The following is a 15,391-nucleotide window of genomic DNA, read 5'->3' as shown; positions in this document are numbered from 1 at the left end:
ATAAAAAGCATAAACCCTTCAAGACCGATGCTTCATTTCTGCGCAGTTATTTCAAGTGTGCTCCAACTAAGAGCGGAGGGGCTATTTGCGAGGCTAAAGCAGCCGTGGTGCAGCAGGAGGTATGAGCTGTTGTAAAGAAAAACTCAGCGTGTCTCTTTTTTGTCATCAACTCCACCAGCTGCAACACTTTTCATCACCGTTTACACAACTCCATTCAGGCTTAACAAACAGCAAGCGAACGCTTTACTTTCCTCCTCACTTTGAAATGTTTTGATTCTCTTTGCTAAAAAAAAAAAAAAGACAACTTTTCAGATTTTCTTCTTGGAATAATATCCACTTAGTAGAACGAGATAACAGTGGTTTTTATAGAACCTCATTTATTCTGAGTTTTTTTTTTTTTCAACAAGGAATTCACCCAGAGTAAACTGTAAAGGATTACAGAGTAAATCCCACATCAAAGTCTTTTTTTTTTCTCAGAGGTTCTCCTCCGGCTCGCTGATCTCAGCCAAAGAAGGAGATGAAGAAACGGAGCTCTAAGTGCCCCTCGGAGGAATGCAGAGCCGATTATCCGAAAGCAGACCCACCTGAGTGAGCCAGTTTCCTGCGGACGGTGAGCATGACCTGGCCGTTCCGGGCGGCGTTGGTCATCAGTTCCAGCACCTGTTTGTGGGATTTGCCCTTGACGGGAACGCCGTCTATACAAAGCAGCTCATCTCCGGCACGCAGGCGCCCGTCCTTCTCAGCTGCACCCAGCGGGACGATCGCGCCGATGTAGACCTGTGGGTGTAGGAGGAGGTTAGACGGAGCCGTGTCAGGGCAGAGTGACGGGCTGAGAACAGCCAGCTGGAATCCCCCAAAAACTCTGCATCTGATCTAAAACTAGAGAAACGATACAGCTAAGATAAGAGTATAAAAGAAATAGCTAAACGCTAGCTATATTTTTAGCTGTAAGCTAAAAGTTGCAAATTGCTAATTAAACACCAAAAGTAGCAAAAGGATAGCTAAAACCTAAAAATGTTGAAAGGCTTGCTAGAAGCTTAAAGTACCAAAAAAACTATCTAGAAGCTATAAATGGCAGAATGCTAGCTAAAAGCTAAGAGTAGTAAAAGGGTAGCTAAAAGTTAAAAGTGGCAAAATGCTAGTTAAAAGGAGCAGAATGGTAGCTAAGAACTAAAAGTAGCATATGAAGACAAAAGCAGAACAAGTATGCTGAAGCAGAGTTCAAACAGAACAATGTTTCTGAAGGAATTGAAAAGATCTCAGTGAATTTCTTTTTGTAAATAAAGTAATATATGTATAGATAAAAAACTATAAAAGTTACAAAAACCACAAGTCATAGCACCCAGCTCGTGTATGAGCTGATTGTTTTGATATATGATTGGCTAAAATAACAAAGTATGCAGAAGAAGTAGACTGCAAAAAAAAAACAGTAAAATAATAGCATTCAGATAAGCTGCTGTTTGTTGGTTTTATCATCTAAAAGCATTTGATTTCCAATATCAGCAGTTCAGATTGGGTGTCTAACTGCTGCTGTGTTGTGTTTGAGGATTTGGGGATTACAGCAGCATTGCACGGCTCACTTTAACCAGCTGGACCCTGCTCCTCACCGGCTGATCCGGCCCTTCTCCTCCCAGGACTCTGAAGCCAAAGCCTGACTCCTGGTTTCTTTTGATGAACACATCCAGGTCCTTGGTGTGCAGTGCTGCAGAGAGGGAAGGGGAGCACGGTCATCAAAAAGTACCAGAAGGTTTTCTTTAATGCACAACGTATTTGATGTATTCGAAAAGTCAAACTCCTTCATTTAGAGAACAGACATTCTCAGCTGCGATCACACCAAAATAGCTGGAAAATTGGACGAATTAGAGCCATTTTTGTTTTGTGGGGCAACCATCCTGAATTGGGTGGGCTTCAAAAATAAATCAGTTGTATATGGATCATCTGATGATTAGTTACAGAAAGTTTTATTAAATCTCGGGCAATCTGTTAGAGCTCAGAATGTGTTGGGGATGGCTGTCAGCTATCAGCACAGCAGATTTAAGCCCAATATTTGTAAAATGGACTGAATTATAGCCATTTATGTGCTTTTTCTTTAAGGTCAGGTGGGTGTGGCAGCCATCTTGAATCAGGGTGACTCAAAACGTTAAGCAGCTGTAGATGTACATCCATCGAGTATTTCCTGACAGTTTCAATAAAATTTGGCCTGGCAGACAGGCACATTATTGCCCAGCTTTTGCCTCTTGGTGGCGGGCGATAAAAACCGTTTAACAGAAATAAAATAAAAGGTGTGGTTATTTATTTTGCAGTGGACATACAGTAGGCATTAAAGCTCCATTGTCCACTTACGCCTGCTGTCCAACAACGCTTTGGACTTGAGGTAGAGCTCAGAGGGGTCTGGTTTGGGTGAAGACGAGCGCAGGGTGTTGACAGAAACGGGGAGTGCCTCCTGCTGACTGAGGGTCTCCGTGCTGTTCGCCATCTCCTGCCGCTGCTGCTGCTGCTGCTGGTGCTGGATGGTGGGCTGGAGGGACGGGTGGGACAGCTGCTGGGAAACGGGATGAGAAGCCTGATGAAGACTGGGCTGGGACCCTCCGTGGGACACGGGAGCTGTGCACTGCACCAAAGGAACCAGAGGGGGGAGGACAAACAGCTGATTAACGTGACTTCACAATGACAACAAGGCAAACTTTTATAAGGTATGAAACATTTAAAAAACAAACATCTGTTTCCAGCCAACAGAAACAGAAGCCGATGCAGCTACTTCTCAAAATTCCAACATATGTCCAACATTCTTTAAAGCCCAATAATAATTTGAGGATTCCTTTTGTAAAAAGATGAAACGATGGTGCAGATTGAACCTGAGATGCTATAAAGGGATTAATTAGCTGGATTTAATTAAACCCAAAGCACTTAATTTCAGTAACTTCAGATGTTTTTTTTATCTTTTTAAACCGACTCAACAGGGCTTTCACACACAAACATGAAACAAAAAAGTCCAATTACTGAGAATTAGCTTCAAAAAGACTCAAAATATGTATCTTTAGCTGAGTACCCACCTATTGAACATACATACAGTATAACAAAGAATGTCTTATTAAAATTATTCAGTCACATACTCAGCCATTAACCACAAGGCTGACATAAAAATCTGAACGATCATTTAAAAAAAAAAAACATTTTCTTTGCTCGGGCAAAAGAAAATTTATAAGCTGTATAAGTTTATACAGCAAATTTGTATAAGCAGCGTAAACAGCACTAAGATCGAAAGAAATGTTGAAGCCGCAGCTAGGCGCTCATTAGGGTCACCATGGTAACCCCACACCTGTAGCTCTCACTCCCTAAAAGAACATAGGCTAAGTTAAGAATTCTGTGGTAAAATCATAAATCTTAAACTGTGGTTGTGTTAAAAAAACATGTTAAATATCTCAAAATAGCAGTTCAGTCATATAAAGTCCAATTTTTCATGACCCTACAGTGAAGTACAGTATGCCAGAGATCTGGAGTTTTGCCAAAAACCTATTGTTGTGTATGGGGAAACTTTTCAAAGTTTATTTATTTATTTATTCTTTTGTAAATTTCTTCTAAGCTATATAATGTGCTGCTACCAAAAGTCATAAAACGCTGTTCCTGACTGAGCTGCACGTTGGCATGTTTGTTTTGTGCAGACTTTCCTTGAAGCTGCAGGAGGAGCGGCGAATCAAAAAATTGGGACGGGAAAAGAAGAATTACAGGCTGAGTAAATATTCTGTCTCCGTGATCCTTGTCTGCCGTCGCAAGGATGCAGTAAAAACTTCAGATGGATTTACTCTGCATGGGAGAAGGCCTTAAAAATAGCACATCCAAAAGCAGAAAAAATGCCGTGTTTCAGCAACAAAACAGTATGAGTAAGCCCGTTTGGGCCTCAGCTCCTCAGTTTTTCTTCAGAGCGCAGCACGGAGGAGCAGCTCAGGGACAAGCTGTTGAACGTAGCCTATCGTCTTACACACCCAAACACAGAGGGATGTTAAGTTGCTGTTTGCACGGAGCCGGTGTATTTACCCACACACAGCTCCAGAAATAACAAGCTGCCTAATGTGGGCTTCCTGAATAATGCAGCGAACGGCAGCCACACTGAACACCAGCGACGGAGTTAAAACTGCTTACGGATTAATAATCCAGCAGCAGATTTGTCGCCGCTTCCCTTTCCCGTTAAATCACGCATTCATGCGAGCGAAGAAGAAGAAGAGCAAAAACTCGAACTTACAGGTTTTAGGGATTTCACCGGAGATGTTTGACCTGTCAACAGAGAAGCAAAAGCGAAGGTTAAGTCTTTAAGAAACCTGAATAAACACATGGTGACAAACACTTTACCTTCATATCTGTTGGTCAGTTTAAATCGTTTATTTTATAAATACTGAATCTTTCTCTGTTCTTTGTCATTTTTCTGAAACCTCGCCCAACTTTTTGCTCTCTCAGTCAGGGTAAGAACCTTGTGTTGGCCTCAGATTAACCAGCAGGGGGCAGTAGGCTCAAGTATCATGCATGTTTCTCCTGTATTTACAGGATTAGAGGACAGGGCAGACCTGAAGCCAAGGGAAAATATGCACCTGTCTCCAGAGCTGATTTTACAGTTTGTGGATTTGATTGGACCCTTTGCTTTTCTTAGTCCAGTCCTTTAAGTTTGTGTGTCTTTCTGTTTTTATGAATTTATGATGTCTTGTAGCCTAATTAGCTTCACACCTTTACTTTGAAACTAGTTTTTTCTTTTACAGACTGGTAGCCAGGACAAGAGCTGTTTGAATTAACGACCTAGCAATCCTTGAAGGAATGCATATTACTCGTTGCCTTTCATGCCAGAGTTTTAGACAAAGATCATCGTTGGTTGGGAAATCTTTCAAACCTTGAAAATCACGTTACGTGTGACCTTGTACAATGTCTTGTGAGATCTGTTCACACTTGGAGCACGTGTTGTGAATTACTGTCAGCTACTACCACACCCAGCTTTGGCTCAATAACAGCACATTTCACTGAGGTACAGCCATTTATTTGTAGTCTCAAATTGATTAGCTGTAGCAGCCATCTTGAATTGGACTGACTCCAAAAGTTAATCAATTATAGATGGACAGCCAATAATTACTTTCTAGGAGTTTCATTACAATCCATCAAGTGGTTTATGAAATAATTTGCTAACAGACAAACTTGGTTGACTTGCAACAATTAATGCAAAGGTTTTATGCAAAGATGTGGTGCATTGTGATGCCCTCAGAGTATGGTTTGGGCACAATGCTCAGCTGCTACCACATCAAATTGAAGCTTGATGTCTGTAAAATTGGCTGAGTTTTAGCCATATCTGCGTTTATTAAGGCCAGTTGGCTGAGGCGGCCATCTTGAATTGGGTTGAGTCTGAAAGTTAAACAGCTGTAGATGTCAACACAACGATCTATTTCTGAAATTTTCTTTAAACTCTGTTCAGTGGTTCATGAGATATTTTGCTAACAAATAGACATTGTTGATTCAAAAGTTAATGGTGAGTTTTAAGGTCTGAACCAATCCGTTAGCTCTCAGATGTTTAAATAGGGCTCAGTCTCAGCTACTGCCACACCACATTTCAGCTCAATATCTGTAAAACTGACTGAGTTGTAGACATTTTTATGTTTCCTAACGTTGCTTAGCTGTGGCAGCCATCTTGAATCGAGTTTACCCCTGAAGGTAATCAGCTGTAGATGTTGACCCAGTGACTACATTCTGAGGGTTTGATTAAATCCGTTCAGTAATTCATTGGATATTTTGCTAACGGTACAGACAATCACACGCAGAACACAAACACGGGAGAAAACATTATTCCCCTTCCTCCTTCGGTAGACGTCGAAGATGTTCAGAAAAGAAGCGTCATTGCTTTCCTCAGCATTTCCTTTCAGCTCAGAAAACGCTGCAGCATCCTTTCTGTGAGAACTAGAACTTATTATATCTAATGGCACTTCGCAGCAACACTTGGCAGTCGTGTAAATAAACACAAGGGTGGAGGACGAGAGGCTGCAGCTGGGGCTTAGTAGTAGAATAATCAGCTTCTAATTGGAGGATCGGAGTTTGATCTCCAGCCCTGCTCCACGTCAAAGCTTCTGTGAGAGCAAACTGCAAACACAAATCAGAGAGCGTTGTGTGGAGGAAAAAAAACGAAACGGAAAGCACTTTTTGAAATCTAGATTGTGTTAAAACGGTGGTACAAGAAGAGTGGGCCAAGTGTGTGTGTGTGTGTGTGTGTGTGTGTGTTTCATGGCCTCATTGGATCATTAGTTTGGATTATGAAGTAAAGGTCAATGGTGATGCAGATTCAGAAATCAGGGAAGCCGAAGGTTGATTTATGAAGACAGTTTCCCTCTTTGTTTCTGGTCCATTACTATAACAGTTTAAATTGTTATTGTGTAATCTACTAGATTCTCGTGTGTGAGTGTGTAGAGAGTGGGGGGTCTGACTGAGGAAAAGAGTGTGTCGAGGAAATGTAATGAACGCATTAGCATTTAGCATTTAGCAACAGCAGTTTAGCCTCCTCCTTTCTTGATTCGAATGGGTTCTTTGAAACTAGCTGGACCTTCTAATTCCACATGAGCAACATCAGAAGTCGTATCTGTATCAAAACGGCACCTTCATTTTTTTTTTCTTTTTTGTTTTCAAGTAAAGTGCAAACCAAAACCCGCAACAGCACATCAATTTCTTCCAGGTCCGTGTTTATGGAATGAATGACAAGTTGCCACAAGCTTCCAAAATTTGATTAAGCATAGTTTTAATGTTGTTTAATTTTTCTTTATCTTATTTTTTTATTTTCTAATTTTTCTGATTTTTTTTTTTTTTTAAGTATTGAGCACTGGGCCATTTTTGAATCATGTTATATTTATATTTATTGTTTCTATGTCTAGTTTCCTGTCTGGCAGGAAAGCTGTCTCACTTCACCTTAACCAAATCTACCTAATAGTATAAATAAAGCTGATTGGTTGTAGGAAATGTTGGTCTTCTATCTGAGCACGTCATGTGACTGGAAACGGTTCCTGAAAAAAACACTGTAAACATTGTTGGTGCCCTTATAATTCCACATATACCCTGGGTATGTACCAATGCTCCATTTTTTTGTTTTTCAAACTGAGTACAAGTTCATACAATTGACCACTTGCTGATATCACATGCCAACACGAGTACTACATAATTGTTCTTACACTTTTTACAATTACGTTGAAAATGTGTTTTAACTCCTTGAACGATGGTTTTCTTTTCCAAAGCTCGTGCTCAGATTTGTGTATTCCCACGGCCCAGAGACTGTCGCATGTAGAAAGTACTAACCCCAGCAGTTACGTATTCCCTGCTGGAGTCTTTAAATTGACAGGATGAGCTGCTGCAGAATATCTCTGAGACTGAATGTTTAAAATGTCCAATTGTTTTTTGTCTGACTGTCACAGCGGGAGTTTTAAAGGTATAATGTCAACTGCTGTCCACTGATGTGTCTGCCTTTTAACTGGTTTAGTGTGCTTTGGTGTGGCAGGTGCAGAATATATTAAAAAAAAGATTAAATCTGGCCTCTCATCATCCAGCTGATCATATCAATCGATCTGCCTCAATTATTTTGTATAAATTATCATATTCATAAGTTCTCCTTCAAAAAACCTAATTTAAGATGCTGATATCAACATTTCTTAACGTACACGTCCTGCTACTTCTCCTTAACCACATAACACCTGCCAGTACCTGAGAGAAGAGGAATGGAGGTCATTTTTTTGACATTTCAACTGTACCTCTGGTTTCTGCTCCCCCCCCCCGCTGGTTTTCTTTGATCCTTACCGGATCCTTTCCTGCCTGTTTTTCCACTCCTCGGTTTCCAGCTCATTCCATGTGTTTGAAGTATTCAGGTTTAGATTCGTGCCTGGTCTGATTTGGATTTCCTGCCTCTGCGGCGCCTTTGTTTGCTCCTTTGCTCGGTAAGCTAATTAAAGTTTATTAATTCTTCATCTGTTTCAGCCGGCACATCTGCATCACAGATTCTCCCTGAACTGATTCCGAACAAGAACGCTTTAAAAGATATAACTATTTGTACAGTAATAGATCAGTGTACGGTGTGTAAGTCTCCATTTCTCGTAGCGAAAGGCACTTTGTTTCATTTACGGATTTAAATCCTTGTCTGTTTCCTTCCACTGCCGTCATCAGAGGGAGCTCTTGCTGCTGGTTGAAAGTGAAGCCGACCCTGATCCAGGTCTACGTGTGACCTGTGTGACGCCCAGCAGCTCTTCTTCTCTGAGTCCCGGGAAGCTGTGATCCTCTGCTCTCTTTGAGCAGTGACACACACACACACACACACACACACACACACGGGGCATGTGCACGCGTGCGATTAATGCACATACACGACAAGCCCCCGGAGCGCGGAGCAGAACCCGGCTCAGCGTGTGTGTGATGTGTGGGTGCAACACTGATCTCTTGAATCTAGGCTGCTGCACTGCAGCAAAGGCAAAGAGGGGGAAAAAAAAAAGAAAAAAAGAACAAGTTCTTCAAATCTGTGAAGGCATGAAGTCAAAAGACGAGCGCTGATTACCCACCATGCTCTGCCTCTCCTGCCTTGCCTCCCTCCTTCTCTCAAGGCAGCGGGTGAATCAGTGTAACTGCCATCTTCCCGGCACAGCTCACCATGTGACCGAGCTTTACATTCTTCCTGTTTTGGAAGGTGCATGGTAAATGATGCAGAGCTGGCGTGGACCGGAGCGTGAAATTGCTTTATTTAACATCAGGAGAGTGTGTGTGTTCAAGCAGGACATGCAGCGCAAGACCCATGCTGTTATTTATAAATTAAACATCGTACATGATACAGTAAATCTCATCCTCTCTACACTTGGAAGATCTTAGACAATAACGTCGCCGTCTTACTGTCTCTCAAGAAACGTATTTGATATGCAAGCTGTTCGCTCTGTGGCTTTTTTTTTTTGTGTTGATGCTAAAAGTGAAACGCGAGTCAAACACACAACTAGTGATCAAAATCTGTGAGGGGATTAAAGGATTTCAGCCGTGCAAGAATAAAACCGCCACACTGTCCCCAGGCTATAATACCTGCTTGTTGTCTGAACATAACCCTGACAGATTATTGTTAAAGGCCGAGCATTCCTTGAAACAATGCTAACAACGCTTTTTAAGACAACGGAGATAGTCTTATGCTGAAAATGACTTGTAACCTTTTAGGTCAAAACCTGACAATAACATGACGCACAATCCTCAGGCTCAGAGGACGTGTGACTCTTAGCAAATGCCACATCAAATTTGAGCTCAATATCTGTGAAACTGACTGAGTTATAGCTATTTTTGTGTTGGCTGATATTGATTAGCTGCGACAGCCATCTTGATTTGGGGTAAATCCGAAAGTTAATCAGTTCTACATGTACATCTAATAATTACTTTCTTAAAGTTTCATAAGAATCCCTCCAGTGGTTCATGAAATATTTTGCTAACAGACAACCAGGGTTGACTCCTTAAGTTAATGTAAAAGTTTCAAGCTAAGATCTTTCACAATGAGTAGCACTTGGGAGTGTGAGTTGTTAGTGACGCCCAGCTACAACACCAAATTATAGCAAAATATCTGTAAAATTGAGTCAATTGTAGCCATTTTTGTATTTTCTAAAGTTGATTAGCTGTGCAGCCTACTTGAATCGGATTGGATTCAAATGTTAATCAGTTGTAGAGTTACATCCAATGAATATTTTTGGAAAGTCATATAGAAATCTGTGCAGTGGTTCATAAGATATTTTGTTAACAGACATAATTGACCTTCAATTGTTAATGGCAACATTTTACACAGAAATCTTGAACAATCTGTTAGGGCTTCAAATAGGTACTGGAGATCAGTCTCAGCTACTACCACACCAAATTTTGTGCCTATATCTGTAAAACTGACACAGTTTCAGCTACATTTATGTTTTTTAAGGTCAGTTAGCTTTAGCGGACATCTTGAATCAAGTTGACTTCAAATGTTAAGCAGTTGTAGATGTGCATCCAATGGTTACGTACTGCAAGTTTCATTAAATTTCATCCAGTGGTTCATGAGATATTTCGCCAACAGACTAGCACAAGAACGGGCAAAAACCTTATCGCTCACCTTCCTTCCTGTGGAGGGTGATTAAACAAAGTTACCCCCCCCAGCAGCACTGTGATCCCCCCTCCTGACTCACCTCCTCTCAGCACCAGCACGTTGACCTCGCTGCCCACTGGCAGGTCTTTGAGGATGTCCACCACCTGGGAGTGGCTCAGCGTTTGGACGTTCTGCCTGTTGATTTCCTTGATGACGTCGCCCTTCAGCAAGCCGCGGCACCACTGGGCGTCCAGGATCATCTTCACCTTCTGTCCCAGGGGGCAGTCTGCGATGGCGAAGCCGAACCCCCCCGGGCCTTTCACCAGCGGTACGCTCACCAGCTCCGGCTGCAGCAGAGTGGCGTCCGGTGCCTCCTGGTTCTGGGCAGGAGGGGCGTGTTGCTGCTGCTGCGGGTGAGCATGGTGGTGGTGGCGCCCTCCGTTGCTCATAGGTGGCATCGAGGAAGCCTGCCGGGACGGGGCTCCCCCGTCTGGGACTGTGATGTGGTGGTCCTGCGGGGTGGAGGTGGACGGGGAGGCATCCTTTGAGGCGTTGAGGCTTGCCGATGCTTCCTCGCTGCTGCTGGAGTCCTCGGGCAGAGGGTAGCCCCGGCACAGGACTAATTCCACATACTGGTTGACTGGGATGGACTGGAACATCTGGACCACATCGGCGTGAGTCTTCCCCAGCACACATGCTCTGTTAATGTCCACAATGACGTCACCTAAAAAGATAAACAGAGAGAGGGGAGAAAATGAGCTGGATTACATAAGCAGCATCTGTTTCTGTTCCCTAGTTCTTAGAAAATATGTTAATATGAAGGGAGAGGGCAGAAAACAGAACAAGATGGGTGGAATACTGATTCTTCTCACCCCCACCTTTCATCTCCCTGTATGTGTTAGAACCTCAGCATCCTTGGCCTGGCTCAGATACAGGTCTGGATAACCAGCTGAACTGCTGACTGGATAGCTGGCTCGGAGCCCAGTGAAGGATCCAGTCCACCTACACAATCGATACTCTCCTCAAGCAAACACAATGAAGGTTTCACTCCGGTAATGAGCTTCATATACCAACGTGGAGGCTCCGACTCATCGCATTTCGACCCCACCCCCCCCAATGTCTAAGCTAATAACGTCTAAAAAAGGTGAGTGAAATAAACACGCTCAGGGAGCTTAAACAGTCCACTCGATGCCATGAATAAATACGACAGGTCCAAAGCGGGAAATGCCAGAAAACGTTGTTCCACTCTGCGGCCCGCTGTTTAAAACCCGATGAAATTAATTACATTCATCTTTTGGTACAGTCAATTACCCTCCCTCTCGAGGGAAATGAGACAGTGAAAATAATTACCCTCTCCGTTCCGTTTTACACGTTGATTCTCAGCAGCAGAGCTCATGTGGCAATCGATATTAGCGTTATGTTGGATCCTAAGGCAGTTTGCACAAGTTTTTCGAAGTCCTGTACATGTGATCTCTGAATCAGGTCAGGCACACAAAAATGTAGTTTTTTTTTTTTTCCCCAAGAAACTCATGGCTCATGTGTGTTACTAGTGCACATCTCAGAAAATACACTCAGAAAGCTACATGTAGAACTCTCCCTCCTGCCTTAAAGGGATAGTTTGATCATTTTTGAAGTGATATTTTGTCAAATAGTTAGCTAGTACCTTTTCAGCCGTGACATCAGACATCAGAACAATTCATTCTCAAAAAAACAACACACCAGTGTGAAAAACATTGCAGTAGTTAATATTAAATTTCTACACTCTTGCATGACAGTTTGTCGCCATTTTCTCAATCGAAAGATGTCAACATCCTGACACTCCTGAATGTATCAGTCCATTGGCAGTTGAGTAAAGTTCTGACTGACTGGTGGGCCGATACATTCATTTGAGGTTTAATATTAGCTAATAAAGAGTTCTTTCTTGCTTTTTTGAGACATTTTTGAGAAAGAGACGTTTTATTTAAAACAAAATTAAAAACAGACCCTCGCCTGGCTAGCCATTAGCCTAGCCTGGATGAAGACTTCTGCCCTTTACGCCCTAGTTCATGCTCTATGACAGATGCCACGGCTGATAAAGTACTAACTATTGATAACTTTTTGTCAAAACATCACTTTAAAAACGACCAGTCTCAAGATGAGTGGTGTCGGACAAATTCAAGCTCTAATATATGAGCGCAAATAAAATTTGACCGTAAGCTGGACACGTCTTCAGCCACTTTTCATTGCTGCTCATAACAGTGCCGGGTGGTTTTATGTGATCCGGTAATGTGATGTTCAAGGTGAAGTATACAGTATCCCAGGTAAACAGCGTTCACGTCAGTGAGATAAAGTTTTGTTTGGACAAAAAGCAAGATCTAATCTCTCCCCTGGTCCTTCCTTTAAGGTAAGTTCGTCTTGTATGATGGCCGACGTTTTCAGCATACAGACCTATAACTGCTGAAGTCCAGACGCCGGAGGACATATTTATAATTAATTTGCGTGAGGGGAAAATTACCTGGGGCAATCCTTTTGTCGTGTGCAGCGGGTCCATCAGGGAGGACGTTTTTGACCTGAAGGAACTCGTCTGGGCGGTCTCCTCCGATGATGGTGAACCCAAATCCCTGTGGGCTTTTCCTAAGTGCCGTCTGCAGGATGGAACCCTGCAGCTGAGAGGGATCTCGTGTGAAACCCCGTGCTCCCCGAGCAGGCTCCTCTCCTGCAGTGGGAAAGGAAAAGAGATGTGGAAAGTGAGGAAGGGGAAACATCGGCTACTATAAGTCTATTACTGCAGCTACAAACCTCTTTATGTAGAAAAGTTTCCAGAATGCTACAAAAACTCACATTTGTATATTTTTCTTATGCTTCTAGCTTTTATTTATTAAATGCAAAATCAAGGAATTGATGCACAGAAAATCAAAAGTATTTCACTGTCTTTACTAACTGGCTTTAGAAAATATATAAAAAAAATTCAAATTAATGCTAGGAACGCACTCTAAAACGCTGCTCACCACTGTGTTACATCAACTTTTTGTTAAAATGACACTTTTATTGTTTGGCTATTAATGATACTAAATGTAGCACTTGTGCAAGTTAAACTTGTGCCCACTTTTAGTGAAGATTTAAGCTGCTTGACAGTGTGTTGCCATCTCTTTATGATGGGTTATATATCTAAAATAGAACACCTTCACACATACGTAAGTCATGCAAACACTGAGCAATGAAGAATCCCCATATCATCACATATACCATATTTTCCACACTATATGGCGCACTGGATTATAAGGCGCATTAAGCGAAATAAAACAGCCCCTGTCTTTTTGGAGAATGCTGCACCAACGTAAACGTGAAGTATAAACGCCTCCACCACGCGCTAAGCCCTGTGCAATACTACTAAGGGCGACTATAACTGAGCCTTAATGCTGCAAGCGGTGTGGCTTTGTAGTTTACCAAAGTCGTACTAAAACATTACGACTTCTTACATATATAAGGCACTCCAGATTATAAGGCGCACTGTTGTTTTTTGAGAAAATTGAAGGATTTTAAGTGTGCCTTATAATCTGGAAAATATGGCATTGGCTTTTAGACAACTTCTTCTAAACAGCTTGGATGTTTTCTATTAATCTTGGACTTGAAAAACATGATGTCAGCATTTTCTCATAAAGGTTTTTCTTCGGGATTCTGACCTAGAAAACACAACATTTGTGTACAGGGTTGATCTGCAGCTTCCTTCTTGTGTCATACAGTTTCAGTTTACATATCTGGATGCAAGAAGGGGGGGAGACTGTGATGAGTGACAATTGCTTTCCAAAGTGAGTCCATAGGTGCGTTTGGACCACAGAGGACCAGTCCTTATAACTGTTTGAGGTAGTTTGTCTTCTTTTGTTTCCACACCACCTGCGCTGTGGCTGTTCGTAGTCCTTATGGTTGATTTTAGCTCCTGTTCCAGAGTACATAGGAGCTTTCATAGCTTAGTAACGAGTCTTGAGTGATGTGCGTTTATTAGCCAAGCAAACCGAAAGCTCTTTCAGCACCTGCACTATTAAAACCGACTTCACATCGCTAATTCAGAAGCTACTCAGTTCTCACTGTTGTGTGTCTTATTGAACATATGCAGCTGGAAGTGGACTGATCCATCGTACGGGACTTGGCTCCAATAACTCCTCGCTCTGAATGTTTGTGGCGCACTTTCAAGCTCCGCTTTAAGATTTCAACATAGACGATGTGATTGCACTGACTGTCGCCCTTGTATTAACCAATCACAGCATTCTCCTGACGATGCAAACACAAATGTTAGGTCTTTATAACGCTCAGAGTCCTATAACGGTTCAGTTTCAAAGTGCCTTTTGAGAGTGTTTACATGTGTATGTGTTCATGTTCGTGTGTTGGTCTGATAGCAACAAATCTCATAAACCACTGGACAGATTTTTAAGGTTTGGAACCAACCCAGTTGAAGATGACACAAAAATGACTCTAGCTCCATCAGTTGCACATGTAATGAGCTAACATTTGATGTGGTAGCAGCTGAGACCCACTACTCTGAGCGGGAGATTTTGCGATATTGTGTGAGATCGTGCGTAACGCTACTTTCAGGGTTTGTCCTAAACTGCTACAACATAAGACGATCTTCGTACAAAACTCTGACCTGAAAGGAGGTGGGTGATACGCATTCTGTCATGGAATAATAGGTCTTTAATTGATTTATTTATAGTCTTCTAAATACACTGGAAAATTACTTCTGCTGTGTATAAAAAATAAGGATTAAAACAACTTCACTTTCAAGAAGAGAGGCGCATATTGTTAAAAGGCCCAGGTTAACAAGCCAGAAGACAAACTGATAAGCTTCCCTTTAATCTGCCATCTGTCTCCTTCAGAACAAAACTGAGGCAGTGACAACACGCACGATGGCACATCACTCTCCCATAAACATCTCTTGCCCCTCTGCAGACGACCAGCATGTCCGCCTGCAGGGATAAATTTATCCCGATTTTATTTTCCAGGTAAACTTTTCATTCACAGCAAATTTCCTCTGTGGTGCCGGCAGGATGTGCAAATGAGGTATCTCCAAAGAAGACAGGAAATGAATTATATTAGAGGAGTGTGTGAGTGTGTTAGAAAAGTGAGGGAGATTGATGGGACAGAAAGGAGCAGAGAGAAACAGAGCTGGCACTGACAGAAAGAGGTGAATTCTAACTAAATCCTAGCTCGCCCTTCTCCTGTGGGATCCTGAGTTATGGGCTCGGTCCCCGTGTGCTGGGATTCTTCCCTGGCAGTTCCCACACTGATAGACGGTGGGACATCAATCTCATTAGGGAGATAGAAGTCCCCCCCCACCGCCCCCCC

At 42.3% G+C, this 15,391-nt stretch overlaps 1 protein-coding gene across 1 annotated transcript in view; it reads right to left on the bottom strand.

The window, feature by feature from the left end:
* Positions 1-15,391, bottom strand: part of magi3a (membrane associated guanylate kinase, WW and PDZ domain containing 3a) — a 70,925-nt gene that overhangs the window by 15,736 nt on the left and 39,798 nt on the right. The window contains exons 9-14 of the mRNA XM_037976889.1: positions 12,567-12,767; positions 10,173-10,796; positions 4,241-4,272; positions 2,344-2,611; positions 1,608-1,702; positions 585-777 (exon numbers count right to left, since the gene is read on the bottom strand). Coding sequence (XP_037832817.1) covers positions 585-777; positions 1,608-1,702; positions 2,344-2,611; positions 4,241-4,272; positions 10,173-10,796; positions 12,567-12,767 — 1,413 coding nt within the window. The remainder of the gene's footprint in view (positions 1-584; positions 778-1,607; positions 1,703-2,343; positions 2,612-4,240; positions 4,273-10,172; positions 10,797-12,566; positions 12,768-15,391) is intronic.

This window comes from Kryptolebias marmoratus, linkage group LG8 (genome assembly GCF_001649575.2).
Source record: "Kryptolebias marmoratus isolate JLee-2015 linkage group LG8, ASM164957v2, whole genome shotgun sequence".
Taxonomy (NCBI): Eukaryota; Metazoa; Chordata; class Actinopteri; order Cyprinodontiformes; family Rivulidae; genus Kryptolebias; species Kryptolebias marmoratus.
Note: the sequence above shows the minus strand (reverse complement) of the source record. Positions and strands in the feature narration are given on the sequence as shown.